This window comes from Nomascus leucogenys, chromosome 13 (assembly GCF_006542625.1).
Source record: "Nomascus leucogenys isolate Asia chromosome 13, Asia_NLE_v1, whole genome shotgun sequence".
Lineage (NCBI taxonomy): Eukaryota > Metazoa > Chordata > Mammalia > Primates > Hylobatidae > Nomascus > Nomascus leucogenys.
In genome coordinates, this window is record NC_044393.1 from 54,525,322 (window position 1) to 54,552,723 (window position 27,402).

General features: G+C 42.0%; 1 protein-coding gene across 1 annotated transcript in view; it reads right to left on the minus strand.

Moving 5' to 3' along the window:
• Window positions 1-27,402, minus strand: part of PUS7 (pseudouridine synthase 7) — a 66,358-nt gene that overhangs the window by 27,280 nt on the left and 11,676 nt on the right. The window contains exons 2-8 of the mRNA XM_030826417.1: window positions 24,073-24,502; window positions 22,139-22,223; window positions 21,905-22,006; window positions 18,365-18,509; window positions 12,901-12,918; window positions 11,100-11,211; window positions 7,536-7,613 (exon numbers count right to left, since the gene is read on the minus strand). Of these exons, the coding sequence (XP_030682277.1) occupies window positions 7,536-7,613; window positions 11,100-11,211; window positions 12,901-12,918; window positions 18,365-18,509; window positions 21,905-22,006; window positions 22,139-22,223; window positions 24,073-24,502 (970 nt within the window). The remainder of the gene's footprint in view (window positions 1-7,535; window positions 7,614-11,099; window positions 11,212-12,900; window positions 12,919-18,364; window positions 18,510-21,904; window positions 22,007-22,138; window positions 22,224-24,072; window positions 24,503-27,402) is intronic.

The window sequence follows — 27,402 nt, forward strand, 5'->3', positions numbered from 1 at the left end:
AGAAATATTACTGAGGTGATATGGCCCTTTTCAATGCATCACATCAAAAGGCAGTGATTGAGTTTGTCCATCATTGATAATAACTTTAATCATTTAATTAGGATAGTATTTACTAGATTTTTACACTCTAAGAGTCTCTTTGTCTTTGCTTTTAATTAGTAATCAGTGGGGAAATACTTTTGAAATTGTGTAAAAATCCTGTTCTCCCCAAAGTCTTTTACCCAATTATTTAGGTACCCAAGCATGACTGTTGACTGAATTGATTATTACTGTGTTGGCTGAAACTGTGTTTCTATATTTGTTGGCATTCTTCTGTAAATAAAAACTATGTAGGGGCCAGGCACGGTGGTTTATGCCTGTAACCCCAGTACTTTAGGAGGCCTAGACGGGCAGATAGCTTGAGCCCAGGAGTTAGAGACCAGCCTGGCCAACACAGCAAGATCCCATCTCTAAAATTAAAACAAACAACTATATACAGAAATTGTAGTTAAATTCATGAATCTCTTTTTCTTAAAAAAAAAAAAAAAAAAAAAAGCTCTGGGGCCGGGCCAGTGCTTCATGCCTGTAATCCCAGCACTTTGGGAGGCAGAGGCGGGCAGATTACCTGAGGTCAGGAATTCGAGACCAGCCTGGCCAATATGGTGAAACCCCGTCTCTACTAAAAATACAAAAATAAGCCGGGCATGGTGGCACACGCCTGTAATCCCAGCTACTTGGGAGGCTGAGGCAGGAGAACTGCTTGAGCCCAAGAGGCAGAGGTTGCAGTGAGCTGAGATCGTGCCATGGCACTCCAGCTTGGCTGTCAGAAAAAAAAAAAAAAAAGCTCTGAGATTTAAGTCATACTTAGGATGTCACCAGTCAGAGATTTTTTTTTTTTTTTTTTTTTTTTAAGATGGAGTCTTGCTCTGTGTTGCTCAGGCTGGAGTGCAGTGGCATGATCTCAGCTCACTGCCACCTCTGGCTCCTGAAATCAAGGAATTATCCTGCCTTGTCTTCCTGAGTAGCTGGGGCTACAGGCACACATCACCATGCCTGGCCAATTTTTGTATTTTTAGCAGAGATGGGGTTTCACCAGGTTGGCCAGGCTGGTCTCAAACTCCTGGCCTCAAGTGATCTGCCCGCCTCGGCCTCCCAAAGTGCTGGGATTACAGGGGTCAGCCAACACACCTGGTCAGAGATTCTTTTTTTTTAATCTCAAATGTAAGTGGAGTACTGTTTTGTTGTTGTTATTGTTGTTGTTGTTGTTGTTTTGAGACGGAGTTTTGCTCTTGTTGCCCAGGCTGGAATGCAATGGTGCAATCTCGGCTCACTGCAACCTCCGCTTCCTGGGTTCAAGCGATTCTCCTGCCTTGGCCTCCCGAGTAGCTGGGATTACAGGCATGCGGCACCATGCCCGGCTAATTTTGTATTTTTAGTAGAGATAGGGTTTCTGCATGTTGGTCAGGCTGGTCTTGAACTCCCCACCTCAAGTGATCCGCCCGCCCCAGCCTCCCAAAGTGCTGGGATTACAGGAGTGAGCCACCATGCCTGGCCTAAGTAGAGTCCTTTTAAAGTTGCATTTTAATGTTCAAATTTATGATCCACCTGGAATTTATTTAGCAAAGGGAAATGAGGTAGGGGAGCCACACTTACGGTTTTTTAGATGGTTACTCAGTTATCCAACATTTTTTGAATCAACCATTATTTTCTCCACTTATTTTAAATGATACTTTGAATACGTACTAAATCCTTGGGTGTATCTGGGTCTAGGATTACTCTATTCTACCTGGTCATGTTCCAGTATGAAACTGCTTTAAGTGCTATATCTCTTTTTTGTTTTTGAGACAGAGTCTCTGTCGCCCAGGTTGGAGTGCAGTGGTGCGATCTAAGCTTACTGCAACCTCTGCTTCCTGGGCTTACAAAGTCTCCAGCCTTAGCCTCCTGAGAAGCTGGGACTACAGGCATGCACCACTATGCCCGCCCACCCTGGCCTCCCAAAGTGCTGGGATTACCAGTGTGAGCCACTGCACCTATCCAGGTGCTATATTTATTTTTCTTTCTTTCTTTTTTTGTTTTTGTTTTTGAGACAGAGTCTTGCTCTGTTACCCAGGCTGGAGTGCACTGGTGTGATCTAGGCTTACCGCAACCTCTGCCTCTTGGTTCAAGCAATTCTCCTGCCCCCAGCCTCTCAAGTAGCTGGGATTACAGGCACCTGCCACCAAGCCCAACTAATTTTTGTAATTTTAGCAGAGATGGGGTTTCATCATGTTGGCAAGGCTGGTCTGGAACTCCTGACCTCAAGTAATCTGCCCACCTTAGCCTCCCAAAGTGCTGGGATTACAGGCATGAGCCACCGCACTCGGCTGTGTATATTGATTTTTGTATATTTTCTTATCTTACATAACTTTTTCTTTCTTTTTTAGAGACAGGGAATTGCTCTGCCACCCAGGTTGGAGTGCAGTGGTGCAATCATAGCTCACTGTAACCTTGAATTCCTGGACTACGTATGGGGGCAATGATAGAACCCAAGAGCACGAATTAACCCAGGGATTCTATCCCAAGGAATCTAGAAGCGGAGGATCAGTATGAACAGAGTGAGGAACGGGGACAGAACTCCTCTTCAGCCAGTAACTACTGCTGTAGAAACTGACAGAACAATTCAGGGTCAGGAGCTGTCCTAGAGAGAGTGTTCCGAAGACTGCTTCCTGATGGTGCCACAGAAGTGCCTGACAGTTCTGTTCTTTTTTTTTAAGTTGAGATAAAGTTAACATAATATAAAATTCACAAGGTTGGGCATGGTGGCTCACGCCTGTAATCCCAGCACTTTGGGAGGCCAAAGTGGCTGAATTGCTTGAGATGAGGAGTTCGAGACCAGCCTGGCCATCCTGGTGAAACCCCATGTCTACTAAAAATACAAAAATTAGCAGGGCATGGTGGTGCATGCCTGTAATCCCAGCTACTCGGGAAGCTGAGGCAGGAGGATTACTTGAACCTCAGAGGCTGAGGTTGCAGTGAGCTGAGATTGTGCCACTGCACTCCAGCCTGGGTGACAGAACAAGACCCCGTATCAAAAAATAAAATAAAATAAATAAATATATACACATATATAATTCACCATTTTAACTGTTATAAAGTGTACACATCAGTGATTTTTAGTATATTCACAACAATGTGAAACTATCACCACTATATACTTCAAGAGAGTTTCCATCACCTGAAAAAGAAACCCTGTACCTATTCAGCAGTCACTCCCGTTTCCTCTCCCTGCAGACCTTGGCAACCATTAATCTACTTTCTGCCTCTATAGATTTTCCTATTTCGGATACATCATATAAACAGAATCACACAATATCTGACCTTGTGCACCTGACTTCTTAGTGGAATGTTTTTAAGGTTTATCTATGTTTTAAGTATATATCAGTATTTTGTTTCATTCTTTTTTGTGGCTGAATAGTGTATAAATTCTTGAATATACGATAGACATCTATCTCTAAATTCCATTGGCACAGCAAAAAGCAAGAACTATACTCAGTTCTGGTTGGTGTGGGTGCTCCCTGAGAAATGGAATGAAGCTGACAATGTCTTCATGATACTATTCACAGTTTTAATTATGATGATCCCAGATCAAGGTCTTTGGTTGTAAATTTACAGCAAATTCAGTGAGTAACTAGGGAACATAAAAATCTTGCTTTTAAACATCAGGAACCAATTAAGCAACATGTTGCACAGAAAACCTTACTTAACAAAGCCAGAGAAATACTGGCCCAAGTTCAGAAAGGAGACTGGCAGTAACAGGCAGGAAAAGAAACAAATCATTCTGAATGAGACTGTTCCTGCCTGAGACCCTGCTAAAATTACTAGGTGGCTTTAGAGTTTCATGAAGCTGAAAAGACATGCTGCTTATCCCCAGGACTGATCAATCCAGCAGTCATTCAAATGCTTGTGTGGCAGAGTGGGTTTCTCCTGTTCACAAGTTCCCACGGGAAAGGCCAATCTGCCTGGCCCCATGTATCCATTAAACAAACTAAGGGTGTAGCCTGTATCCGTGAGATAAGTGCTATGTGCTTTCAGAGGGCCAACGTTTAGGTGTCTAACACAGTTTCTTACTAAGTCAACAGGAAGATGATAAAGGCAGCAAAAATCTGAGGACAGAGCAGTGTCCTGATGAAGTGTGACATCTGCTGGCTGACCAAGAAAAAAAGAAATATTCTCGGTCTTCAACTATTCTAAGACTTCACATTAGAAAACCCAAAATGAAATAACAAGATGCCATTTTTTGACCCTCAAATTAGCAAATGACTCCCTGCCCCCATCATAACACCATACTGAGGAAGAGTCTAGGGAACTAGAATAAAGGTGGTAAATTGGTACCACTTTTTTGCAGGATAATTAGGCTTTGCTATTAAAAAAAAGAGAGAATTTCTCTGTGTTTTGACCAGCAGATGGAAAGAAAAAAGACAAACCACGTTAAAATGTCATATTCCCTTTAAGTCAGTAATCTCACTGCTAAGTTTATCTTAATGAACTTATCACAGATGTATGCCAAGATTTAGCTACAAATATGTCTGTCATGGACTGGGTTATAATAGCAAGAAACGAGAAACAATGTAACATTCAAAAATAGAGTAATAGTTTAAATTAGGATATATCCATACATTCAAACATATTTTGCTATATACCTACAGGAAATAAGGTACACCACCTATTGTTCAAAATAATACATAAGTATTGTTGTTTAAAAAGGAAAAAAAGTCCCTCAAAAAATTTATACCATGTTGTGAATAAGGTGATCTCGGAGGAAGTACAGTTATGGTAGGCCTTTCATTTTCTACCTAGTGCTTTCTGTGTTGAAAACAAAACAGGCAGGGCGCGGTGGCTCACGCCTGTAATCCCAGCACTTTGGGAGGCCGAGGCGGGTGGATCACGAGGTCAGGAGATTGAGACCATCCTGGCTAACATGGTGAAACCCCGCCTCTACTAAAAATATAAAAAAATTAGCTGGGCGTGGTGGCAGGTGCCTGTAGTCCCAGCTATTCAGGACGCTGAGGCAGGAGAATGGCATGAACCCAGAAGGCAGAGCTTGTAGTGAGCCGAGATCCCACCACTGCACTCCAGCCTGGGCAACAGAGCGAGACTCCATCTCAAAAAAAAAAAAAAAAAAAAAAAAGAAAGAAAGAAAGAAAGAAAGAAAGAAAAGAAAAAGAAACAAAATAAACCAACTTATTTTTTTATCAGAAACAAAATTCACAGAGCCAGCTAGAAATCATAGGAGGTGACTAGGTATTTTAGATACCAAAGAGAAGGCAAAAACCTTCTGTTGTGACCTCTATCCACAGAGGATGAGAAAGCCTGAGCCTTCAAACCCCTGTCCCCCTACCCCCATTCTTCTGAGTTTCTGGGAAGCCCCTGGCCCATTACCCACAGAGGTTATTTCAAATCTCCACTCTCTTTCAAGCTCCTTTACCCACTCCTGCTCCTTCACTCTGAGCAAATAACTCCACATTCTATATGCCACAAGGAGAAAATGAAACTGGGCCACCAGATAGGAACACCATCATCTTCATGTATTTACTCCTGCTCTCTTTCAAATGCTTCAGTATTTGTACACACCACCAGTAAAAGCAATGGTGAGATGACTGCTTTTACGACATCATGCCACTGTCCCAAGGACAAGGAAGAAAAAGAACTGGAATAAACATTATGATGCAACCGGTTCAACAACTACATTATTTAAGGGGAATCAGAAAAGTAGTGGGAAAGAAGCCCAATTATAGGAGATTATGGGGTAAAGAGGAGATACCACCATAAATTCTTCATAAAAAGATGAGGAAATTCAAAATAAACATCTGGGCTGGGCATGGTGGCTGATGCCTGTAATCCCAACACTTTGGGATGCTGAGGTGGGTGGATCACCTGAGGTCAGGAGTTCAAGACCAGCCTGGCCAACATGGCGAAACTCCATCTCTACTAAAAATATAAAAATTAATCAGGTGCACTAGTGCATGCCCGTAATCCCAGCTACTTGGGAGGCTGAGGCAGGAGAATCACTTGAACTGGGGAGGTGGAGGTTGCAGTGAGCCAAGATCCCACCATTGCACTCTACCCTGGGCAACAGAGCAACACTGTTTAAAAAAAAAAAAAAAACCCAAGAAACCAAAATAAATACATGTATTTAAGTAGAGGTAGCAAACATAGCATACTTTATTTTTAATTGCAGTATGACTAACATAAACTGTACATATTTAAAATGTACAAGTGTTGACATGTGTATAAGCCCATGAAACCATTACCATATTAAAGACAATGCATCCATCACCCCCAGAAGTTTCCTTGCCCCTATGTTATTTCTCTCCCCCACCATTCCTTGCCTCTGGAGTTATACTAATATGACAGCCTAAATGTGTCTGACACAGTACAGCTATTAAATTCATCCTTTCTCTTTTACCTTCACTGTGAGTAACTGGGTTCAGACCCTTATTCTCCCTCCCCAGAATATGTCAATAGCCCTGGTCTCTAGTTTCGCACGTCTTACTCCACCCGCGATCCGTAATCCAGCCTCTATACACCACTCCCCGTTTAGATTAAAGTTGAGGCAAAGACCCTCAACCTGACCTAACAGGCCCTTCAGGATCTACATCCTGCCTAACTCCTAGATCCTTATTTCTCGCAATGCTCCTCAAAAACTAAAGTACGTGCCAGGTACCAAATATGTTTTCCAACGTCTTTTCTTAACCTGCTTTTCTGATTTGGAAAAAACAACACTAAATCCTACCCAGCCCCAGGAAATCTCTACTCATCCTTCTAGAATCTAGACCAGTGGTTCCCAATCAGGGGCAATTCTGGCCCTCAGGGAATACCTGACAATGCCTAGAGACATTCTTTGCTATCATAAGTGGGCAAGGAGTTGCTACTGCTACATAGTGGGTAGAGACTAGGGATGCTGCAAAACATCCTGCAATGCACAGGACAGTCCCCACAACAAAGAATCACCCAGCCCCGAAGAGCAACAGTGCAGAGGCTGAGAAGCCTTGAACTAAATTAAAGCTCAGCATCCCACTTTCTATGAAAGCTTTCCTGTGTTCCCTCCACATCAACTCCCATGCTTGTTGACAGGCATACATTAACATCCAAAGTATATCTCTATTTCAGCATTTATCTCACTGCAGGAGAAGTTCTGATTTTCATGTCCGTCTATTCCACTAATTATAATTACTTCAAAAACACAAACTATCGTTTTTATCTGTAGATCTCGGGTGTACAACAAAACAGCATGTCCACCGTCTTGTAATTTTAAATAACATATTTAACAATGAATGAAAAAAAGAGAGAAAGAAGCATTTATTCTCTTGACTTTACCAAAAAAATTCTTTAAAAATTACATAAATAATACACGTTTCATAGATAAGAAGAAAAAAACAGAATGAAAAGTAATTTTTAAATAGACAGAAGCACCATCTAAAGCTGAAAGAGAGAAACCCCCAAAGTAAATTTGAGAATTCTGAAAAGCAGTGCCAGGATTTTTACAGTATAAATCCTGTTATGTGCTCTCTACTTACTTGAGAACAGCAATCTCTTGAACTGTTATAGCCCTTTTATCTTTGGTTCCCATGTAGGAGAATATATTTGGCTTGACTCTGGTAAAAGAGAAACAAGATCATCTGAAGTCACATACCGTAATATTATAAGGAAATCCTAATTCTCATAATTTAAGTTTTAATATAAACATACTTACAATCATAACACAGTAAGAGAATGAGGAGAAACTTTATTTTAACATGAATCCAGGGAGGCTGGGCGCAGTGGCTCACGTCTGTAATCCCAGCACTTGGGAAGCCAAGACTGGTGGATCACCTGAGGTCAGGAGTTCAAGACCAGCCTGGCCAATATGATGAAACCCCAGCTCTAGTAAAAATACAAAAATTAGCTGGGTGTGGTGGTGTGTGCCTGTAGTCCCAGCTACTTGAGAGGCTGAGGCATGAGAACCGCTTGAACCCAGGAGGTGGAGGGTACAGTGAGCCGACATCATGTACTGCTCTCCAGCCTGGGTGACATAGCAAGACTCCGTGTCAAAAACAAACAAGCAAAAAAAAAAACACTGGGTGTGGTGGCTCATGCCTGTAATCCCCAGCACTTTGAGAGGCCAAGGCAGGTGGATCACCTGAGGTCAAGAGTTCGAAACCAGCCTAACCAATATGGTGAGACCCCCATCTCTACTAAAAATACAAAAATTAGCTGGGCGTGGTAGTGTGTGCCTGTAGTCCCAGCTACTCAGAAGGCTGAGACAGGGGAATTGCTTGAACTCAGGAGGCTGAGGTTGCAGTGAGCCGAGACCACGCTGCTGCACTCCGGCCTGGGCCACAGAGTGAGACTCCATCTCAAAAAAAAAAAAAAAATCTATGAAAACAACATAAATTCATATGCAAACTAGAAAAGTAAATGATAGCCAGGTGTGGTGGCATGCACCTACAGTCCCAGTTACTGGGGAGGCCTGAGGCCGGAGGACCGTCTGCGCTCAGGAGTTCGAGGCTGCAGTGCGCTATGATGGTGGTGCCTGTGAACAGCCACTGCACACTACACTCCTGACTGGGTGACATAGTGAGACCTGCTCTCTTTAAAAAGAAACAAAAAATGTAAATGATGGCCAAATAATTCTTCGCTTTTTTTTTTTTTGAGACGGAGTCTCTGTCACCCAGGCTGGAGTGCAGGGGCACAATCTCGGCTCACTGCAACCTCTGCCTCCCAGATTCAAGCAATTCTCCTGCCTCAGCCTCCCAAGTAGCTGGGATTACAGGCATGCACCACCACATCTGGCTAATTTTTTGTATTTTTAATAGAGATGAGGTTTCGCTATGTTGGCCAGGCTGGTCTTGAATGCCCGACCTCAGGTGATCCACCCACCTCGGCCTCCCAAAGTGCTAGGATTACAGAGGTGAGCCACTGCGCCCAGTCAATAATTCCTTTCTTGGCAGTGTAAACATTTGTGGCTATTAGTAAATAACTGATGTTGTTCAAAGACTTGGCTAGCCAGCAACAAAAAAGGCAACAATGCACTTCCTATCCATTACCTGCAATTCATTACATTACATAAGACAGTGAAAGCAAAGAAAAATGCATTCTAGAGATAAAATGTACCACTATGAAAATTTATCTTCTATTTTTAAAAAGCTATTGTGTGAATTTTCCTAAAATGCTGCTATTGCTTTGTATTAAAAAATGAAAAAAGCCAAATGAAATGCTGAAACTGGGATCTGAATAGTTTTGATATGAAGATAATAAGTAACCTAGTTAACTAAGAAGTATTTTATAAACTTAAACATTCCATATGAGAAGGAAAAAGCCAGGAAGGATTTCTTAAACCCTGAGCAATCCTCAACTCCCGATCTTGGAGGAACTCCCTCCCCACCCACCTATTCCTGTCAAGAATAGTCTGTTCTCTCTGGCTCAGGTACAGGCATAGTATCACAGACTCTCTCCCAGGGAGTTAATAAATAGAGCAAAATAAATGTTACTTAATTGGGTACTGTGTATTATGGGCTGAACTGTGTCTCCCCCAAAATTAGTATGTTGAAGCTCTGACCCCCCAGGACCTCAGAATGTGACTGTATTTGGAGATAGGGCCTTCAAAGAGGTGATTCAGTTAAAATGAGGCCATTTAGGGTGGGCCCTAATCCAATCTGACTGGTGTCCTCATAAGAGGAAATGGGGACACACACAGAGATACCAGGGGTGTGCGTGCACAGGGAAAATGCCACATGAGGACACAACAAGAAGGCAGCCATCTGCGAGCCAAGGAGAGACACTTCCGGAAAAAAAACAAACTTGCCGACACCTTGAGCTTGGGACTGCTAGCCTCTAGAAGCATATATGAATATTAATTTCTGTTAAGCCACCTGGTCTGTGGTATTTTGTTATGGACGTCCTAGCAAATTAATACACTGTGTTTCCATATTTAAAATGAGTTAAATATATATTGGAAACCAAATTTCCACAGCATACAGACTTGCTGTGGTGCGTAGCCACTTCCATTTTTAAGAAAAGCTTTGGCACCTTGCCGATCCCCAGAGATCCAGTCTCTGCTATATTTACATTCCTGTAAGGAAATCAGACCAGTCTCAGGTTTAGTCAGTCTCCAGGAAGTGGGAGCTCCCAGTCTGGCAAAACCAACATCTGCAGCCACGTCAAAGGGTAAGTATAGGCTTTCAAAAGAGAAAGTTAAGTTTTATTTTCAACCACACAGATTGGTAACTCTCAACTGCATGCGAATCATTTACTTATGGAATTTTCATCTTGAATTATTGGCACTATGTATGTGGGGGTCAAAAAAAGCAATTCATCCACGGCCTAAGAAAACTATCCTCATGGCCTGGCACAGTGGCTCACGCCTAGAAGAAACAATGCACTTCCTATCCATGATAGGTGATTTTCTTTTTTTTCTGAGACGGAGTCTTGCTCTGTTGCCAGGCTGGAGTGCAGTGGCACAATCTCGGCTCACCGCAACCTCTGCTTCCCGGGTTCAAGCAATTCTCCTGCCTCAGCCTCCTGAGCAGCTAATACTACAGGCGCATGCCACCAGGCCCAGCTAATTTCTGTATTTTTAGTAGAGATGGGGTTTCACCATGTTGGCCAGGATGGTCTCGATCTCTTGACCTCGTGATCTGCCCTCCTCGGCCTCCCAAAGTGCTGGAATTACAGGTATGAGCCACCGTGCCAGGCCGATCAGCAATGCTTAATCCCAGCACTTAGGGAGGCTGAAGTGTGAAGACTGCTTGAGCACAGGAGTTCGAGACCAGCCTGGGCAATATGGTGAGACTCTGTCTCTAAAACCTAATAAAATTAGCCTGGCATTGTGGCACAGGCCTGTAATCCCAGCTACTCAGGAGGCTAAGGTGGGAGGAATGCCTGAGCCCAGGAAGTCAAGGCTGCAGTGAGCCTGATCATACCATCATTCACTCCAGCCTGAGTGATAGAGTGAGACTCCGTCTAAAAAAAAAAAAAGAAAGAAAGAAAACTATCATTGGGAGGAGCATTTACTATCTGTAATCTGTGCTCCTCCTGCATGGAAAAAGGAATATACATTCCTGTTGCTTTGATTTTGTATAGGCATAACAACAGTAACTCACCTTAAGTATTTGGAGAGTACATTAATAGCATCCATGGTGTCTTTGTTTTCCTTATATAGTACAAAGTGGCAGTAACTTCCCCTAGATTTTGGCCAAGAATGTTTTCTTGGATCTTGAAAGCAAAAAAATTAACATTATATATACCATAATAAAAGTTATAGATGTAAGAGCTCATTTTTCGCTATAGAACCTTTGAGTGGAAAATCAGTTCTAGTCCGATAAAGAAATATAGGTTAAGTGGTTATAGCTGTGTGGACTAGAGGTATTACATTTCCTGTAATTGGACACTTAACATTATCTATCCACACTAAAAATAAAAAGTTAAAATGTGGCTGGGCAGGGTGGCTCACACCTGTAATCTCAGGACTTTGGGAGGCCAAGGTGGGCAGATGGCTTGAGCTCAGTTCATGACTGGCCCGGGCAACACGGCAAGACCCATCTCCACTAAAAATAGCCAGGCACGGTGGTGCACACCTGTGGTCCCAACTACTCAGATGGCTGAGGTGGGAGGATCACATGAACACGTGGGGTGGAGGTTGTAGTGAACCGAGATCATGCTACTGCACTCCAGCCTGCGTGACAGAGCAAAACCCTGTCTCAAAAAATAAATAAAAGAAAAATATTTTTAATTAAAAAAAAGAACATAAAAAAATTAAGCCAGGTTAAATGTTAACTTCTGAGCAGCTAGTGTTACTTCAGTTGTGCAACCCTGTGTTAAAAAATGTAAGATTTAGGTCAAGTGTGGTGGCTCATGCCTGTAATCCCAGCACTTTGGGAGGCGGAGACGGGCAGATCACCTGAGGTCAGGAGTTTGAGACAAGCCTGGCCAACATGGTGAAACCCCATCTCTACTAAAAATACAAAAATTAGCTGGGCGTTGTGGCAAGTGCCTGTAATTCCAGCTACTTGGGAGGCTGAGGCAACAGAATTGCTTGAACCTGGGAGGCAGAGGTTACAGTGAGCCAAGATCGTGCCACGGCATTCCAGCCTGGGAAACAAGAGCGAGACTCCGTCTCAAAAAAAAAAAAAAAAAAACAGATGTGTGTGTGTGTGTATATATATATATATAGAGAGAGAGAGAGAGAGAGAGAGACAGAGAAAGAGAGAGACATACATATATATTATATAGATTTAAGCTGCTCAAAGTGTTGTTTTTTTTTTCCAAGTACTTTGGGAAAAATATGTAAGCCCAAACTGCACTTTACAGACGCTGTACAATAACATTCATGAGTCCTGTGTGGCACAGAGCTGCAGTTGTTACTTAAACAACACATCTAGTTCATTTGATTACTGTAACTCCATGAAAGAAAAACTGAAAAAATGTTTCATACAATTCCTAGAAAGAGTCCTCTTCTTTTAAAAATAATCCTTTTTCATGAACTCATGAATCCCTTATCTTCAGAGACTTAAGATACTGCTGGTACTGAAGTTGGTACTTGGATACCTGGCTTTGTCAGGGCAAAAGCACTGTTTGGTAAGTTAGTGATAAGCTACAGTGAAAAGAACAAAAGACTCCATAAACCATTTCAGAAAACTGCCATAGCATGTATGCCTAGTGAATCACCCTTCCTTCTTGATAAATATGTGAGTTTTTTCTGTCTTGGACAGAAAAGTATTACAAGTATTTCTTTGGTCTTTGGTGTGAATTCCTCACAAGTTCTTCAGAAAACTGTTGAGTAGGAATATCATTTTTGGTTTTCCTTCCAGCTCACTATCAGTTAAGCAAATTGTCTATACTTAGCACTTGTGACAAAATCTTTGGCATTTCACTTTATCTACATGAAATGCCAAATGCTCTTACCTGCTGCAGTTCTGACCTCTGTCCAAATGCACAGCATAAAGAGCACAAAAGAGCAATGTTTAATTTATAATATTAAAGTGCTTTAGAGGTGAACATGCAAATGATCGCATGGTAAGTTTACACTGAGGACTTCTACAGCACCCGGTAGTTATGCGGTGGGTTAACAGCCATTTAGACATTAACAATGGAATGTGTTAGAGGCAAACACTGAACAAGTAGAAAACTCTTCTACAGGTGAAGCCTCCTTGTCTCAATCCCTTCACAATGGGCATGTTAGTTCATGCTCAAAGCTGCACTGTCTGTACCCATGGGATGAAGCAAAAGGTTTAAGGATAGTAAATGCTTCCCCAAAAAGAGATCTGTTTTCTTAAATATGGGAGGACATGTACCAAAATGCTATTTGTGATTATCTTTTTTTATTGATAGTGAGACTACAAGTAATTATTGCTTTGCTTTGTACTTTTCTGCGTTTCATGAATTTCTTGCATTGAATTATAAAGACTTAAATTTGAAAAATGTTAAATATTATAGAAAACAGCTAAGTTCTTTATAGATTAAAAAAGATTTAAGAGATGACTTAAGAGGCTTATCAATGAGAGCAATGTTCTGACCTTGTTTTTATCATTCTCTGAACAAGCCATCTGTATATAAAAAAGACATTTTTGAGATACAGCAAAACCAAATATGCAATAGGTATGTGATAGGAAGAAATTATTGTTGATGTTTTTGGATGTGATAATAGTTTGGGGTTTCAGTCCTCATCTGGCAAATACATACTGAAATATTTATGAGTGAAAAGCCATGCTATGTAGAATTTCCTTTAAAATGCTCCAGCAAGAAAAAAAAGGAGGAAGGATAGATCAATAAAATAACAGAATGCTGATAATCTTAAAGATGGTTTATGGGTACATAGGTTCCATACACTATTTCCTCTATTTGACTGCAAGTTTGAAAATGTCCATAATAAAAACTTTAAAAACGCTTGTGATAAAAGTTGATGAAGTGTAGCTACATTTTTCTCAACTACCCCTTTGGAGTATTCATAATTAAGTATAATGGCAAGAAATAAATGAAGCCACAAGACTCAAAAACTAAATGCTGCTATACCTTAAGAGAAACCATGACAACAGAGTATGAGTTTTGGCTCACAAGCATGCATCTTCTATTTAGCAAATCCAAGCACTGAGCATGCATACAATTATCTCCTTTGCAAACAACAGATACAAGTATGCATTCTTTTTCTAAGTACACTCAATATACAAAATAGTAAGTATATGCATTGATTAACTAGGAATATTTTAAATAACAGAAAATCAGTAAGTCTCCATTTATTTTGGGCAATTTGTGTGACTTTATAAAACTCCACCCCCAAGAATGCTAAGAAGCATATACTTAACTTTATAATTTGAGTGAATTTAAAATAACTTTCAGACATTTTTGAGACACTGATTTATACTGCAAATGCACAGAATTCCCAGGCTGGGTAATATGGTTCCTATTTGAAGAAGGCTGCTTCCAGCTTCTGAGGGCCTAACAAGGCAGTCCCAGTCTAGTAGAAATGGAAACCAGATAAAAGGGAAACCAGGTTCAGGAAGTTTCATTTATTGAGCACAGAGATCTCCATGAATAAGGAAGGAAAAATGTTTCTAGCTGAGAAAGATGAAAAGATGGGGTAGCATGCGGAACATTCTTTCCTTCTTATTCAAGGTCATTCCCACCATCGCACCCCTGCACACCAACCTTCAGCTTTTTCAGGGACCCTACTCCATTATCTTTATTTTGTTATTCGCCTCCCTGAATTTTCACCTTCTCTCTCCACTGTCTCTTTCCTTTTTGAAAATATATATTTTTCTTTTTATAGAGATGAGGTTTTGCCATGTTGGCCAGGCAGGTCTGGAACTCCAGGCCTCAAGTGATCTGCCCGCCTCGGCCTCTCAAAGTGCTGAGATTACAGGCGTGAGCCACTGCACCTGGCCCTCCATTGTCTCCCTTGCATATATAAATAACTCACAGCTCTTCCATCTTAAAAGCCTAACCTATGTTCCCCTCTCCTTAATTACGTTCGCTTCTTCTCCTCTTTGCAGGTTATTCAAAAAAGCAGTCAGTATATACTACCTTCCATCTCAACCTACTGTGTAAACTGGTTTCCAACCTCATCATTCCACTAGAATGCTCTGGTGAAAAGACACCAACAACTTCCATGTTGCTAAACTGATAGACAGGTTTCAGAGTAATTATCTTGCTGGACCTATCTGTAGCATTTTCCATTGCCACAGGAATGGAAGCAATGGTAGTCCATTGACCACTCTGATTATTGGGATTCCCTATTCCTGTGGATTCCATAACACCAGTCTTTCCCAGAGAGCTTCTTTGTACCTGTCTAGCTCTTCCTCCTGAGTCTCTATGGATTCCTACATAAAGGGATCCCTCCTGGGGACCATTCATTTCAGAAAGTATACAGAACCTGTACATACCACATGGCAGAATTTTCTTTTTTTACATAAGTCTTTAAAAATTATGTTCTTAGAGGCATTTGGAATGTATACTGTCTCAAAATATAAATTAATTTATCAGTAATGTTATGATAGTTTGGATGGTATTTTCAAAAAAATATCACATATACATTTTGGTAGGTAAAGCAATGTGCCCTATCAGACTGGCTTAACACATAAAATAATGTCTGAGTTTAAATAGTTGGTAATTCGTGGTGTTTGGGCACCATGATTTAGAATCTACCACATCTATGTTTTAGGATGCACAGTGCTATCTGAGAAAAGTTCAGGTTAAGAATATTGTGAATCTGCTAGATAATGCATAATAACAATTTCTCTCAGGATCTGGTAGTAATACAGCTAAAAAAAAATTGTAAATTACAAAGCTTTGTAATGATACTTTAAAAGCTAAATTATTCAAATGCTAGGCAAGATGGCTCAAGAGGACAAGCTGTCACTGGTAGAGGGCCACGAACAATAATCTTTGGATACCAGCTCTTCCTCCTTTCCTAGGGGTGTTCACTTTAGACCACTCTCAGCTTGGGGAGAGTGGGGTCTATAAAAATGAATGCAGGCTCCTAAGTGCCCATTTGGGCCAGGGGTGGCCTTCCATGAGGAGGTGGGAGAGATGGCAGAGATTTAGTCCGTCTTTGAATAGATGCCACAACACCACAAGCCCAAGAAGTGTGGTTCTCTATACAAGAGGGGGTTGATCCAATCTGACTTCCTTCTTGCTTATTTTTAAAGTGAGAAATTCCTTTCTTACTGAAGGTGTCCAAAGGAAAATGCGGAAGGGTGGTTCACATCACACAGCTCAGTACTTCACTTGTAAAATCTTAAGGAAACTTCGTAACAACAACAAAAAAACGAAAGGCGGGTGTCGCATAAGCAGAGAAAATGTGGATAAAAACACAACATGAGAGACCTGGCACTGTGTTTAATGAAGGGGATGCGTAAAGACTGTAATGGCTGCTTTGGCCTGCAAATGCCCTACACCCTCTCACAAAACCCAGCATCCTAAGAAATGATTATCACTTCCAAGAAGCCACCAGTCAAAAAAACAGTTTTTGCTTTTTCCAACCTGCTTCCTCATGACCACACCAAGCAGAATAAGACCTTGCCTTGTCTTCTCGCCTTCATAATGGGCAGCACTGCTCACCAACGTGGGCTGTTTCTTGACAGAAAACAACTCCCCAGCAGCCTTCCCAACTGGGTTCCCTGAGAGAATTACGACCAAGTGCCCCAAGGCATGGGTGTCTGTAGAAGTCACCTCTCCTCTCCATCTACAGTAGTTACTAGCTACACACTATCCTTAGGAGAACTGAACCAACAGTGGCTCATATCACTTTCCACTGGGCTTACTCTTCTTTGAGCAACCTTGGCCGAAAAAAGGCTGCTCGGGTGATATTTTATACCACGACCCAGACATTAAAGAAACATACAGCAACCCACCATTCGTTTGTGGAGTAAAAAGTAACTCAGAACTCACGCCCCAAGCAGTTCCAGGACACATCATCTGGCTTTTCTTTTCAGTGTTCACTGAAAACTGGCCTCTGATTTTCACCTCTTCCTCTGAAACTGCTCAGGTATCTCATTTCTATAGCACTATCCAGACTTGCTGCCTTGACTAGATTATTTCCTCAGGCACAGCTAAGCTTTCCTCCTGTTCTCTTTTTTGTTATACCCTCTCATTTCACTAGAAACATGGTTATAAGCATTTAAGGCTTCATCCATCACAGTATTATCTTTTGAATTAACCTAAAAGAATACTGAAAGAGCCCTAATAAATAAAGTTTTTTGTTATATGGTCTTAGAATTTTGCCCCAACAAATGTGTCTAGGAATAACTGTTCATTAATACAGGCCACTGCTAGTAGGAGAGGAGGGTGAGGAAATAACTTTTTCTTGTTGTAATTTTCATTTAAATTTTATCTGTCAATTTGGTAGGTAAAAAAAAAAAAATTACCTAATTTTCCTGAAAGGTTATATGCAAATAGAAACTTTTGTGGCTGTAGAAAACACATTAGAACATAAATATCAGTGACTCACTGGGAATATGCCCATTTCAAATGAATGATACACAGCAAAAGATGGGCTGAGACACAAGGGTGTCTTTCTCTATATTCTGTATTTTTTATGTGTGACTGAAGGAGATACAGTTGGAAAGCAAAAGCTCTTTCAATATAGGGGCCTGGCAAAAAATACGCCTCCTTCAATATAGGGGTCTTGGCCAGGTGCAGTGGCTTACGCCTGTAATCCTAGCACTTTGGGAAGCCAAGACGGGCGGAACACGAGGTCAGGAGATCAAGACCATCCTGGCTAACAAGGTGAAACCCCGTCTCTACTAAAAATACAAACAATTAGCCGGGCGTGGTGGCAGGTGCCTGTAGTCTCAGGTACTCAGGAGGCTGAGGCAGGAGAACGGCATGAACCCGGGAGGCGGAGCTTGCAGTGAGCCAAGATCGTGCCACTGCACTCCAGCCTGGGCGACAGGGCGAGACTCTGTCTCAAAAAAAAAAAAAAAATATATATATATATATATATAGGGGCCTTGCAAAAAAATGTGCCACTGGGACAGGTGACAAGTGTTTTTTGTTCATCTGAAAGCTTTCTTTCCTCCATGAAGAACACAGAATGAGCAATAATCCTTCTATTTTCTTCTTGAATTGCCACTCAGTATGCTCTGCTCTTCAGGGAACATATCAAATCCCTAAGACTCTCTCTCCGGCACTACTGTAATTTCAGCAAATCTTTACTCACATAAAAGACCTAATGCCCCTTGCCAGGCAGGCCGCAGGACTGCGCTGGCATCTTAAGTGACAATACTCACCCTCTCTGAAGGAGGGACATGATAAATATTGTTCTCTGAGCAGCACTATAGTAGCCCTTGAACATGAACAGGCAAGGCTAACGAGAAGCGGGGCCTGCTGCTCACAGCTGCCTGGCAGGAGGAAGCCGCTCACAGACACCTACTTGCCAAAGCCTTTTTCCCAGCTGCGTGGTAGGCTACAATGTATTTCTTCCCCTCCCTATCCTCTGTTTTTGTCTCTAATCCTGGAAACAGAGATTTGATAGCCTGATGGATGACGGTTCTTTTCTCTTTGGTGTCCTCGATAACCTATTAAAAAAAAACAGATAGCGATACCACTAAGTTAACAAACATTAAATAGGGAAGTAACACAGTGAATTAGTAAAAACACTGCTCACCTTGTTAACTATGCAAAATAACAAAAGTGCCTGCATATGATTTCAAAAATCTTTTATTTTTATTTTTTAGACAGAGTCTCGCTCTGTTGCTCAAGCTGGAGTACAGTGGAGTGATCTCAGCTCACTGCAACCTCCACCTCCCGGGTTCAAGGGATTCTCCTGCCCCAGCCTCCTGAGTAGCTGGGATTATAGGCTCGTGACACCATGCCTGGCTAGTTTTTGTATTTTTAGTAGAGATGGGGTTTCACCACGTTGGCCAGGCTACTCTCAAACTCCTGGCCTCAAGTGATCCATCTGCCTTGGCCTTCCAAAGTGCTGAGATTACAGGCGGGAGCCATCGTGCCCAGTCTCAGAAATATTTCAGAGCTTCCCAATATTGCAAATCCTAGGAGCCTGTTGATGGAGCACATCCATCTGCCAGACACTGTACAAAGCACTATGGTCATCATTTTATTTAATCCTTTGTAATCTCTCCATCATAACACCATTATATCTATTTAGAAGTGAGCAATTGTGTCTACGGTTATATAGCTAGAAGGTGGTAGAGCTGGATTTAAAATCCAGGCTGTCAAACCCAGGGGCTACCAACCCAGATGCTCCTTCTCGGGGTCTCTGCTGGACAGATACCTTAGGGCTCCTATGTGAAAATGCAGGCAAAGCTAGGCCTTTTGGTATGTGAGAAGCTCAGTCCTTTGAACAATCCAACCTACAGCTGCTTCTTATTGAATTATATTCTAAATTATTTTATAATGAGGTTCTAGCACATGGGTTCACAGTAAAGAAAAATCATGATATAAACTCACTAGTTAACTGATATTTTCAGTTTGTGAGTGCATCTCATACTGAGAATTTTCCTTCCCTCTTTACTCAATATAACCACAAATGTGTGTATATATGCCTCATTTTAAGAATCGAAAAAAAATTCACAAAACAAGATTCATACTTACTATTTGCAATGCACAAATATTTTCTATGTTATCGCTATTATTATATATATTTTTTGAGACACACTCTGGCTCTGTCACCCAGGCTGGAGTGCAGTGATGTGACCTTGGCTCGCTGCAACCTCTGCCTCCCAGGCTTAAGCCATCCTCCTATCTCAGCCTCTCAAGTAGCTGGGACTACAGGCATGTGCCTCCATGCCCAGCTAATTTTTTAATGTTTTGTAGAGATGGCATTTAGCCATGTTGCCCAGGCTGGTCTTGATCTCCTGAATTCAAGCGATCTGCCCACCTCAGCTTCCCAAAGTACTGGAATTCCACGCCTGAGCCACCGTGCCCAGCCCTTATTTTATTCCATTTTTTAAAAATGCTGGTTGAGATCCCCTACTAAACTGATTTCATGACCCATTAATGAGTTGTAACCTGCAAGCTGAAAACATCGAGATACACTGCAACTGCTACTGGCTAAACTTGATGATACTTTTTTTTTTTTTTTTGAGACGCAGTTTCACTCTTGTTACCCAGGCTGGAGTGCAATGGGACAATTTCGGCTCACTGCAACCTCCACCTCCCAGGTTCAAGTGATTCTCTTGCCTCAGCCTCCTGAGTAGCTGGGATTACAGGCGCCTACTACCACACCCAGCTAATTTTTTGTATTTTTAGTAGAGATGGGGTTTCTCCATGTTGGTCAGGCTGGTCTCGAACTCCTGACCTTAGGTGATCCACCCACCTCGGCCTCCCAAAGTGCTGGGATTACAGGTGTGAGCCACCGCACCCGGCAACTTGATGATACTTCAACAAAATAAAAAATGAAAAAAATCCACCAAACTACATTACGATTACAGGTAAATGACTTCTTCATAGCAAAAAGTGAGTCTAGATCTGAAATTACTAATAGCAAGGAGAATGACAGTTTGTGTATATGAATACATGTTTAGACCTCAAAAACTCAGAAAGTCCTTCATCTTCATTTTACAAATGAGGAAACTTGCCCATAGTTTATGCCTCTTAAATGTAAAGACTTTCAGTAGACGGGAAAACCTCAGTTTTTAAGACAATAGTAAATTTTACCACATGTATACGAAAATACATATTATAAACCTAAGATAAACCTCGGCATTGTACAAGCAAAGGAAACTTGGACCATCCTTCTGGATTGCTCTAGAAATCTGCCAGGAACTTTCTTCTTGGCATTGCCAAAGGTTTTGTCTAAAGATTTTGTCAGTAACTGAAGATTTCTAACATTGCAATACCACACACTTTTGGGAAGCTCAGGTAGGGAGGGAGACAAGGGGCAGATAATGAATTCTGAAAAGTTGTAGTACACTTATTAACTAGGAGTGATGGGAGGGGGAATTTCAGACAACCAAAAACCCCATAGCTCATTAAAATGTAGTACAAAATTAATTTAACATAATTTTTTTTTTTTTTTTATACAGAGTCTCGCTCTGTCGCCCAGGCTGGAGTGCTGTGGTGCGATCTCCACTCACTGCAACCTCTGTCTCCTAGGTTCAAGTGATTCTCTTGCCTCAGCCTCCCAAGTAGATGGGACTACAGGCCTGCGCTACCACGCTTGGCTAATTTTTTTGTATTTTTAGTAGAGACGGGGTTTTGCCATGTTGGCCAGGCTGGTCTCGAACTCCTGACCTCTAGTGATCCGCCCATCTTGGCCTCCCAAAGTGCTGGGATTACAGGTGTAAGCCACCGTGCCCGGCGAACAAAAGCTTTAACAACAACATTTACTATTCTACTTAGCAGCTGAGCTCACCTTTTCTTCAATAGCAGAATCGACCCAGGATGAGCAAATAAATGCTCCTCTACTTCCTTTCCCCATTTCCTCCCCTTCCCAGAGTCCCAACTGAGACCAAGAAGCTGCTGAAGCCAGAATCTGACCTGGGTCACATACCTGACAGGCAGCAAATGGTGGTCCTGTTACAACGGACATTGTGGTTTAATTGTTACTCCGTGATTCTAAACAACATATGTCGTTGTTAACTTGTGGTCCCTAAATTTTTTTTTTCAGAGATGATGTCTCACTATGTTGTCTAGGCTAGTCTCCAATTCCTGGGCTCAAGTAAACCTCTGGCTTCAGCCTTCGGAGTAGCTAGGACTTTGGAATAGCATGTAACACTGTACCCAAATAAAAATGTTTTTAAACAAAAATGTAACTTTTGGGGGGCTATAGTTTATCTGGGATACTAGTTATCTGCCCCATAAAAAATTTTTTTAGTGTAATATCTTTTAGATCCAATACAACAAAGTCACCCTTTGTTAACCATTGTAATTTTTTCCATAAACACTTAACATCCACCCAAAAAGCAACTAAAACCCTAAAAAATTTTTCATATATTTTTGCATTATTTACCTCAATGGCAACACTGGTTTCCTTATTTTTGAAGAGCTGGAGCTCCTCCAATCGCTGCTTTTCTTCAGCTGTCAAAACTGTAAATATGTCTTCTGAAGGGTCCTTTAAAATAACCATGAGAACTCACAGTGAATCATACATAGAATTCAAATTTAATAAAGCTCTATATTTCTAAATCTCTAGGAAATGCTATTTTTATACAGAAGGTGACATTTGCTAAAGAGCTACTTCTACCTCTTCATCCACTGGAATGGACAAGTCATTCAAATGGCTGATCCGTCCATCTTTTCCTATTTCATGAACAACGAAGTCGGAGTATCTGATGAAAGAAAACACGAACTTTCAGATAATTAACATCCTGTTTTCTATTAATTTTAGGATAAAGTTGATCAACAGTAAGCCTTACTATTGTGCAAAACAAGGAATTTTTAAAAATCTTCAGTGCAAAATCACATGGAGTTATTTTTTCTGGTTTTTTTTTTTTTTTTTTTTTTTTTGAGATGGAGTCTTGCTCTGTTGCCCAGGCTGGAGTGCAGTGGCTCAATCTCTGCTCATTGCAACCTCCACCTCCTGGGTTCAAGTGATTCTCCTGCCTCGGCCTCCCGAGCAGCTGGGATTACAGGCACGCGCCACCACGCCCAGATAATTTTTGTACTTTTAGTAGAGATGGGGTTTCACCATTTTGGCCAGGCTGGTCTCGAACTCCTGACCTCAAGTGATCCGCCCATCTTGGCCTCCCAAAGTGCTGGGATTACAGGCGTGAATTACCACACCCAGCCTTTGCTGGTTTCTTAATGAATGCTGAGCCATACCTTGGCTCAAGTTTTAGATGAGAACTTAAAGAAAAGACCCTCTTAGCTTCTAGAATATTCTTCCAGAGAAATGCAAAAACAAAAGCTTATTAACATTACCCTATGACGATTCAGACAGCCCACACTAAATTAAATCACAAAATATGGTATATGGTTAATTGAATCAGAACCCAGTAAGTCTACCATGAACTAGCCTGAAGCTTACCTTTATGTTAAATATTTTACATGCATTATTCAAAATCCTCAACAACCCCAATGTGGTAATATGATCCATTTTTAAATTTTATTTTATTACTATTATTTTTTTTTGAGACAGAATCTTGCTCTGTTGCCCAGGCTGGAGTGTAGCAGCTTGATCTTGGCTCACTGCAACCTCCGCCTCCTGGGTTCAAGTGATTCTCCTGCCTCAGCCTACCGCGTAGCTGGGATTACAGGCACGTGCCACCACGCCAGGCTAATTTTTGTATTATTAGTAGAGATGGGGTTTCGCCATGTTGCCCAGGCTGGTCTCAAACTCCTGACCTCAAGTGATCTGCCCGCCTTGGCCTCCCAAAGTGCTGGGATCACAGGTGTTAGCCACCGTGTCTGGCCTGATCCATTTTTTAAATGAGGATGCTGAGGTTCAGAGAGGCTAAGTAACTACTAAGTAGCGAACTTCACACTGGGATCCACCTGGCTCCAAAGACTACCTTCTTCTACCATAGTTGTGGCACATTCAAATGAAAAAAGAGTTTAAGATTATAAAACAAACTCAGGAGAAAACCTGAAACCATTTAAATGAATTTATTCATTTACTTATTTTTTGACACAGAGTCTTGCTCTGTCACCCAGGCTGGAATGCAGTGGTGCAATCTCGGCTCACTGCAACCTCCACCTCCCAGGTTCAAGCGATTCTCCTGCCTCAGCCTCCCGAGTAGCTGGGACTACAGGTGCCCATCACCACGCCAGGCTAATTTTCGTATTTTTAGTATAGATGTGCTTTCACCATGTTGGCCAGGCTAGTCTCAAACTCCTGACCTCAAGTGATCCGCCCACCTCAGCCTCCCAAAGTGCTGGGGTAACAGGCGTAAGCCACTGTGCCTGGTGAATGAATTTATTTGAGGCATGATCATGCCACTGCATGCCAGCCTGAGTGACAGAGTGAGACCCTCTCTCAAAAAAAGGGAAAAAATTAATTAATTAAAATTTAAAAATCCAAGGCTATTTATTCAGGCAGGTTTCCTTCATCCTATTTCTTTTGATCAGTAGTATAAACAATCCTTGGAGATAGAAAGCTAAGTGGAAGAATATAAAGCTAATTTCTTTCTAAAGAAATCTAATACAATCAAAATAACTTTATACATAAACTAAATGTACCTTTCTTTTAAGATTCCCGAGAACCCTTGATGAGAACTCACAAACTTGGTGATGCCTACGTCAGCCTCAGTGAGTCCATGCTTCATCATGTCTGCAAAACTCTCTGATTCCTCCTCCTCGCACTCCTCTGAAAGTCCATCTTCCTCCTCCTCTTCCTCATCTTCCAACTGAGCCTCAGAATTCTTTCCACCTTTCCCAGTACTAACAATGTCAGGAGGCCCAGGAACGTCTTCACTGATGGACAGAAAGTCATTCTGAAGCCCATCTTGACCTTTGGTTAGACTGCATTCCGACAGCTTCTGTTTTTTTGTCTCCTCAGCTGGTACTCCACTGTCATTATCTTCGACAACCAGCGCCCCACGTTTCAGCGACACACCAGTCATTTCTGTCATCTCCATCTTTAAGGCTCGAAGAAAACATTTAAGAAAACCTGTTAGGAAAGAGTAGAAAGTAAAAATCACCTATATAAAAGCTGGTTTCAGGCCAGGCACGGTGGCTCACACCTGTAATCCCAGCATTTTGGAGGAGGTTAAGGCAGGCAGATCACTTGAGGTCAGGAGTTCAAGACCAGCCTGGCCAACATGGTGAAACTTTGTCTACTAAAAATTAGTTGGGCGTGGTGGCAGGCGCCTATAGTCCCAGCTGCTTGGGAGGCTGAGGCAGGGGAATTGCTTGAACCTGGGAGGCAGAGGCAGTGAGCTGAGATCATGCCACTGCACTCCAGCCTGGGTGACAGAGTGAGACATCGTCTTAAAAAAAAAAAAAAAAAAAAAAAGCCGGACATGGTGGCTCACGCTTATAATCCCAGCACTTTGGGAGGCCGAGGCGGGCGGATCACGAGGTCAGGAGATCGAGACCACGGTGAAACCCTGTCTCTACTAAAAATACAAAAAAAAAAAATTAGCCGGGCATGGTGGCGGGCACCTGTAGTCCCCGCTACTCGGACAGGCTGAGGCAGGAGAATGGCGTGAACCCGGGAGGCGGAGCTTGCAGTGAGCGGAGATCGTGCCACTGCACTCCAGCCTGGGTGAGAGAGCGAGACTCCGTCTCAAAAAAAAAAAAAAAAAAAAAAAAAAAGGCCGGGCACGGTGGCTCATGCCTGTAATCCCAGCACTTTGGGAGGCCGAAGTGGGCAGATCACAAGGTCAGGAGTTCGAGACCAGCCTCGCCAACATGGTGAAACCCCATCTCTACTAAAAATACAAAAAAAAACTAGCTGGGTGTGGTGGTGAGAACCTGTAATCCTAGCTACCCAAGAGGCTGAGGCAGGAGAATCGCTTGAACCTGGGAGGCGGAGCTTGCAGTGAGCCGACATTGTGCCACTGCACTCCAGCCTGGGGGACCAGAGCAAGACTCCATCTCAAAAAAAAAAAAAGAAGCTGGTTTCAGCAGATAAAGGCATAGTTAATGTTGTTCATAGGATCCTAAAACTCATTTATAGAAATAATTCTTCCTGATGTTGGCATACACTTTTTGTGGGACAGAAAACCGGCATAGTACTTCCACATGGAATTTGACAGTGTGCATCATAAGCCTTAAAAATATGTATGTTCTTTGACCCACTAATACTACTTTTAGGAATTTATCTTAAGAAAATAATTAAGAAATAATAAAGTTTTCGCTCTAAGGATATTCATCTCCATACTTTTTTCTTTTTTTCAGTGACAAGGTCTGGCTCTTTCACCCAGTCTGGTGTGCAGTGGCATGATCACAGATCACTGCAAACTCCAACTGCTGGGCTGAAGCAATCCTCCTGCCTCAGCCTCCCCAGTAGCTGGGACTACAGCAGCATGCCACCAAGCCTGGCTAGTTTTTTTATTTTTATTTTTCTGTAAAGACTAGGTCTCGCTATTATTGCTCAGTCTGGTCTTGAACTCCTGGGCTCAAGCAATGCTCTCACTTTGGCTTCCCAAAGTCTTGGGAATATAGGTGTGAGCCACCCTGCCTGGCCACAGTGCTTTTATATTAGCAAAACATTAAGAGCAATGAAACTTGGGTACATAAACTGAACAATATGTAGCAACATTGACAAGAAACTGGGAAAGGTGGTTACCTCTAGAAGAGGGTCTAGAAGTGGTGACTGGGGACGGAGGTGGGAAATTTGCTGTTCTCACTCAATCACATGGTTGTAATCATTTGAAGCTTGTTTGATGTATATTATCCTTTCAAAAAACTCATTAAATATTGTGGCTGGGATCAGTGGCTCACACCTGTAATCCTAATACTTTGGGAGGCTGAGGCAGGCAGATCACCTGAGGTCAGGAGTTTGAGACCAGCCTGATCAACATGGAGAAATTCCGTCTCCACTAAAAATACAAAATTAGCCGGGCATGGTGGCACATGCCTGTAATCCCAGCTACTCGGGAGACTGAGGAAGGAGAATCACTTGAAAACAGGAGGTGGAGGTTGTGGTGAGCCGAAATTGCGCCTTTGCACTCCAGCCTGGGCAACAAGAGCAAAACTCCATCTCAAAAAAAAATTATAATAATAAAATATTGTATAACCACGCTTACTGACATGAAAGCCATACCTATGCCATACCACATTAAAAAAAAGGAATGGGGAGGTGTCATACAGGGGGTATAGAGATATAGTTCTGCAAGATGAAAAGTTCTGGATAGTGATTGCCTAACAATGTGAATACATTTAACACTACTGAACTGTACATGTGGTTAAAATGGCAAATTTTAATTTTTTTTTGAGACAGGGTCTCACTCTGCTGCCCAGGCTTGAGAGCAGTAGCACGATCTCAGCTCACTGCAACCTCCACCTCCTGGGCTCAAGCCATCCTCCTGCCTCAGCCTCCCGGGTAGCTGGGACACAGGAATGTACCACCACGCCTGGCTAATTTTTGTAATTTTTGGTAGAGACAGGGGTTCACCACGTTGGCCAGGCTGCTCTCGAACTCCTGACCTCAAGTGATCTCCCCACACTGGGCTCCCAAAGTGCTGGGATTTCAGGCATGAGCCACCATGTCTGGCCTAATTTGATGCTCCTGGTAAAATAAGGATAAAAACTTTTTCTATGTTAATTATATAGAAGATGATGAAGGTAACATACTGATAAACCTAGTAAACATATCCATAAATAAACCAAATGAGCAGAAAATAAATATGTTAGTTCTCCAAGGCATGGTTAACAAGAAAGCCACCTATATAAGCATCTACAGCAAAATAATAATGATGATTAACTAAATTTTATTTATTTATTTATTTAATTTATTTTTTTTTATTTTTTATTTTTAGACGGAGTCTCGCTCTATCGCCCAGGCTGGAGTGCAGTGGCATGATGTCGACTCACTGCAAGCTCCACCTCCTGGGTTCACGCCAT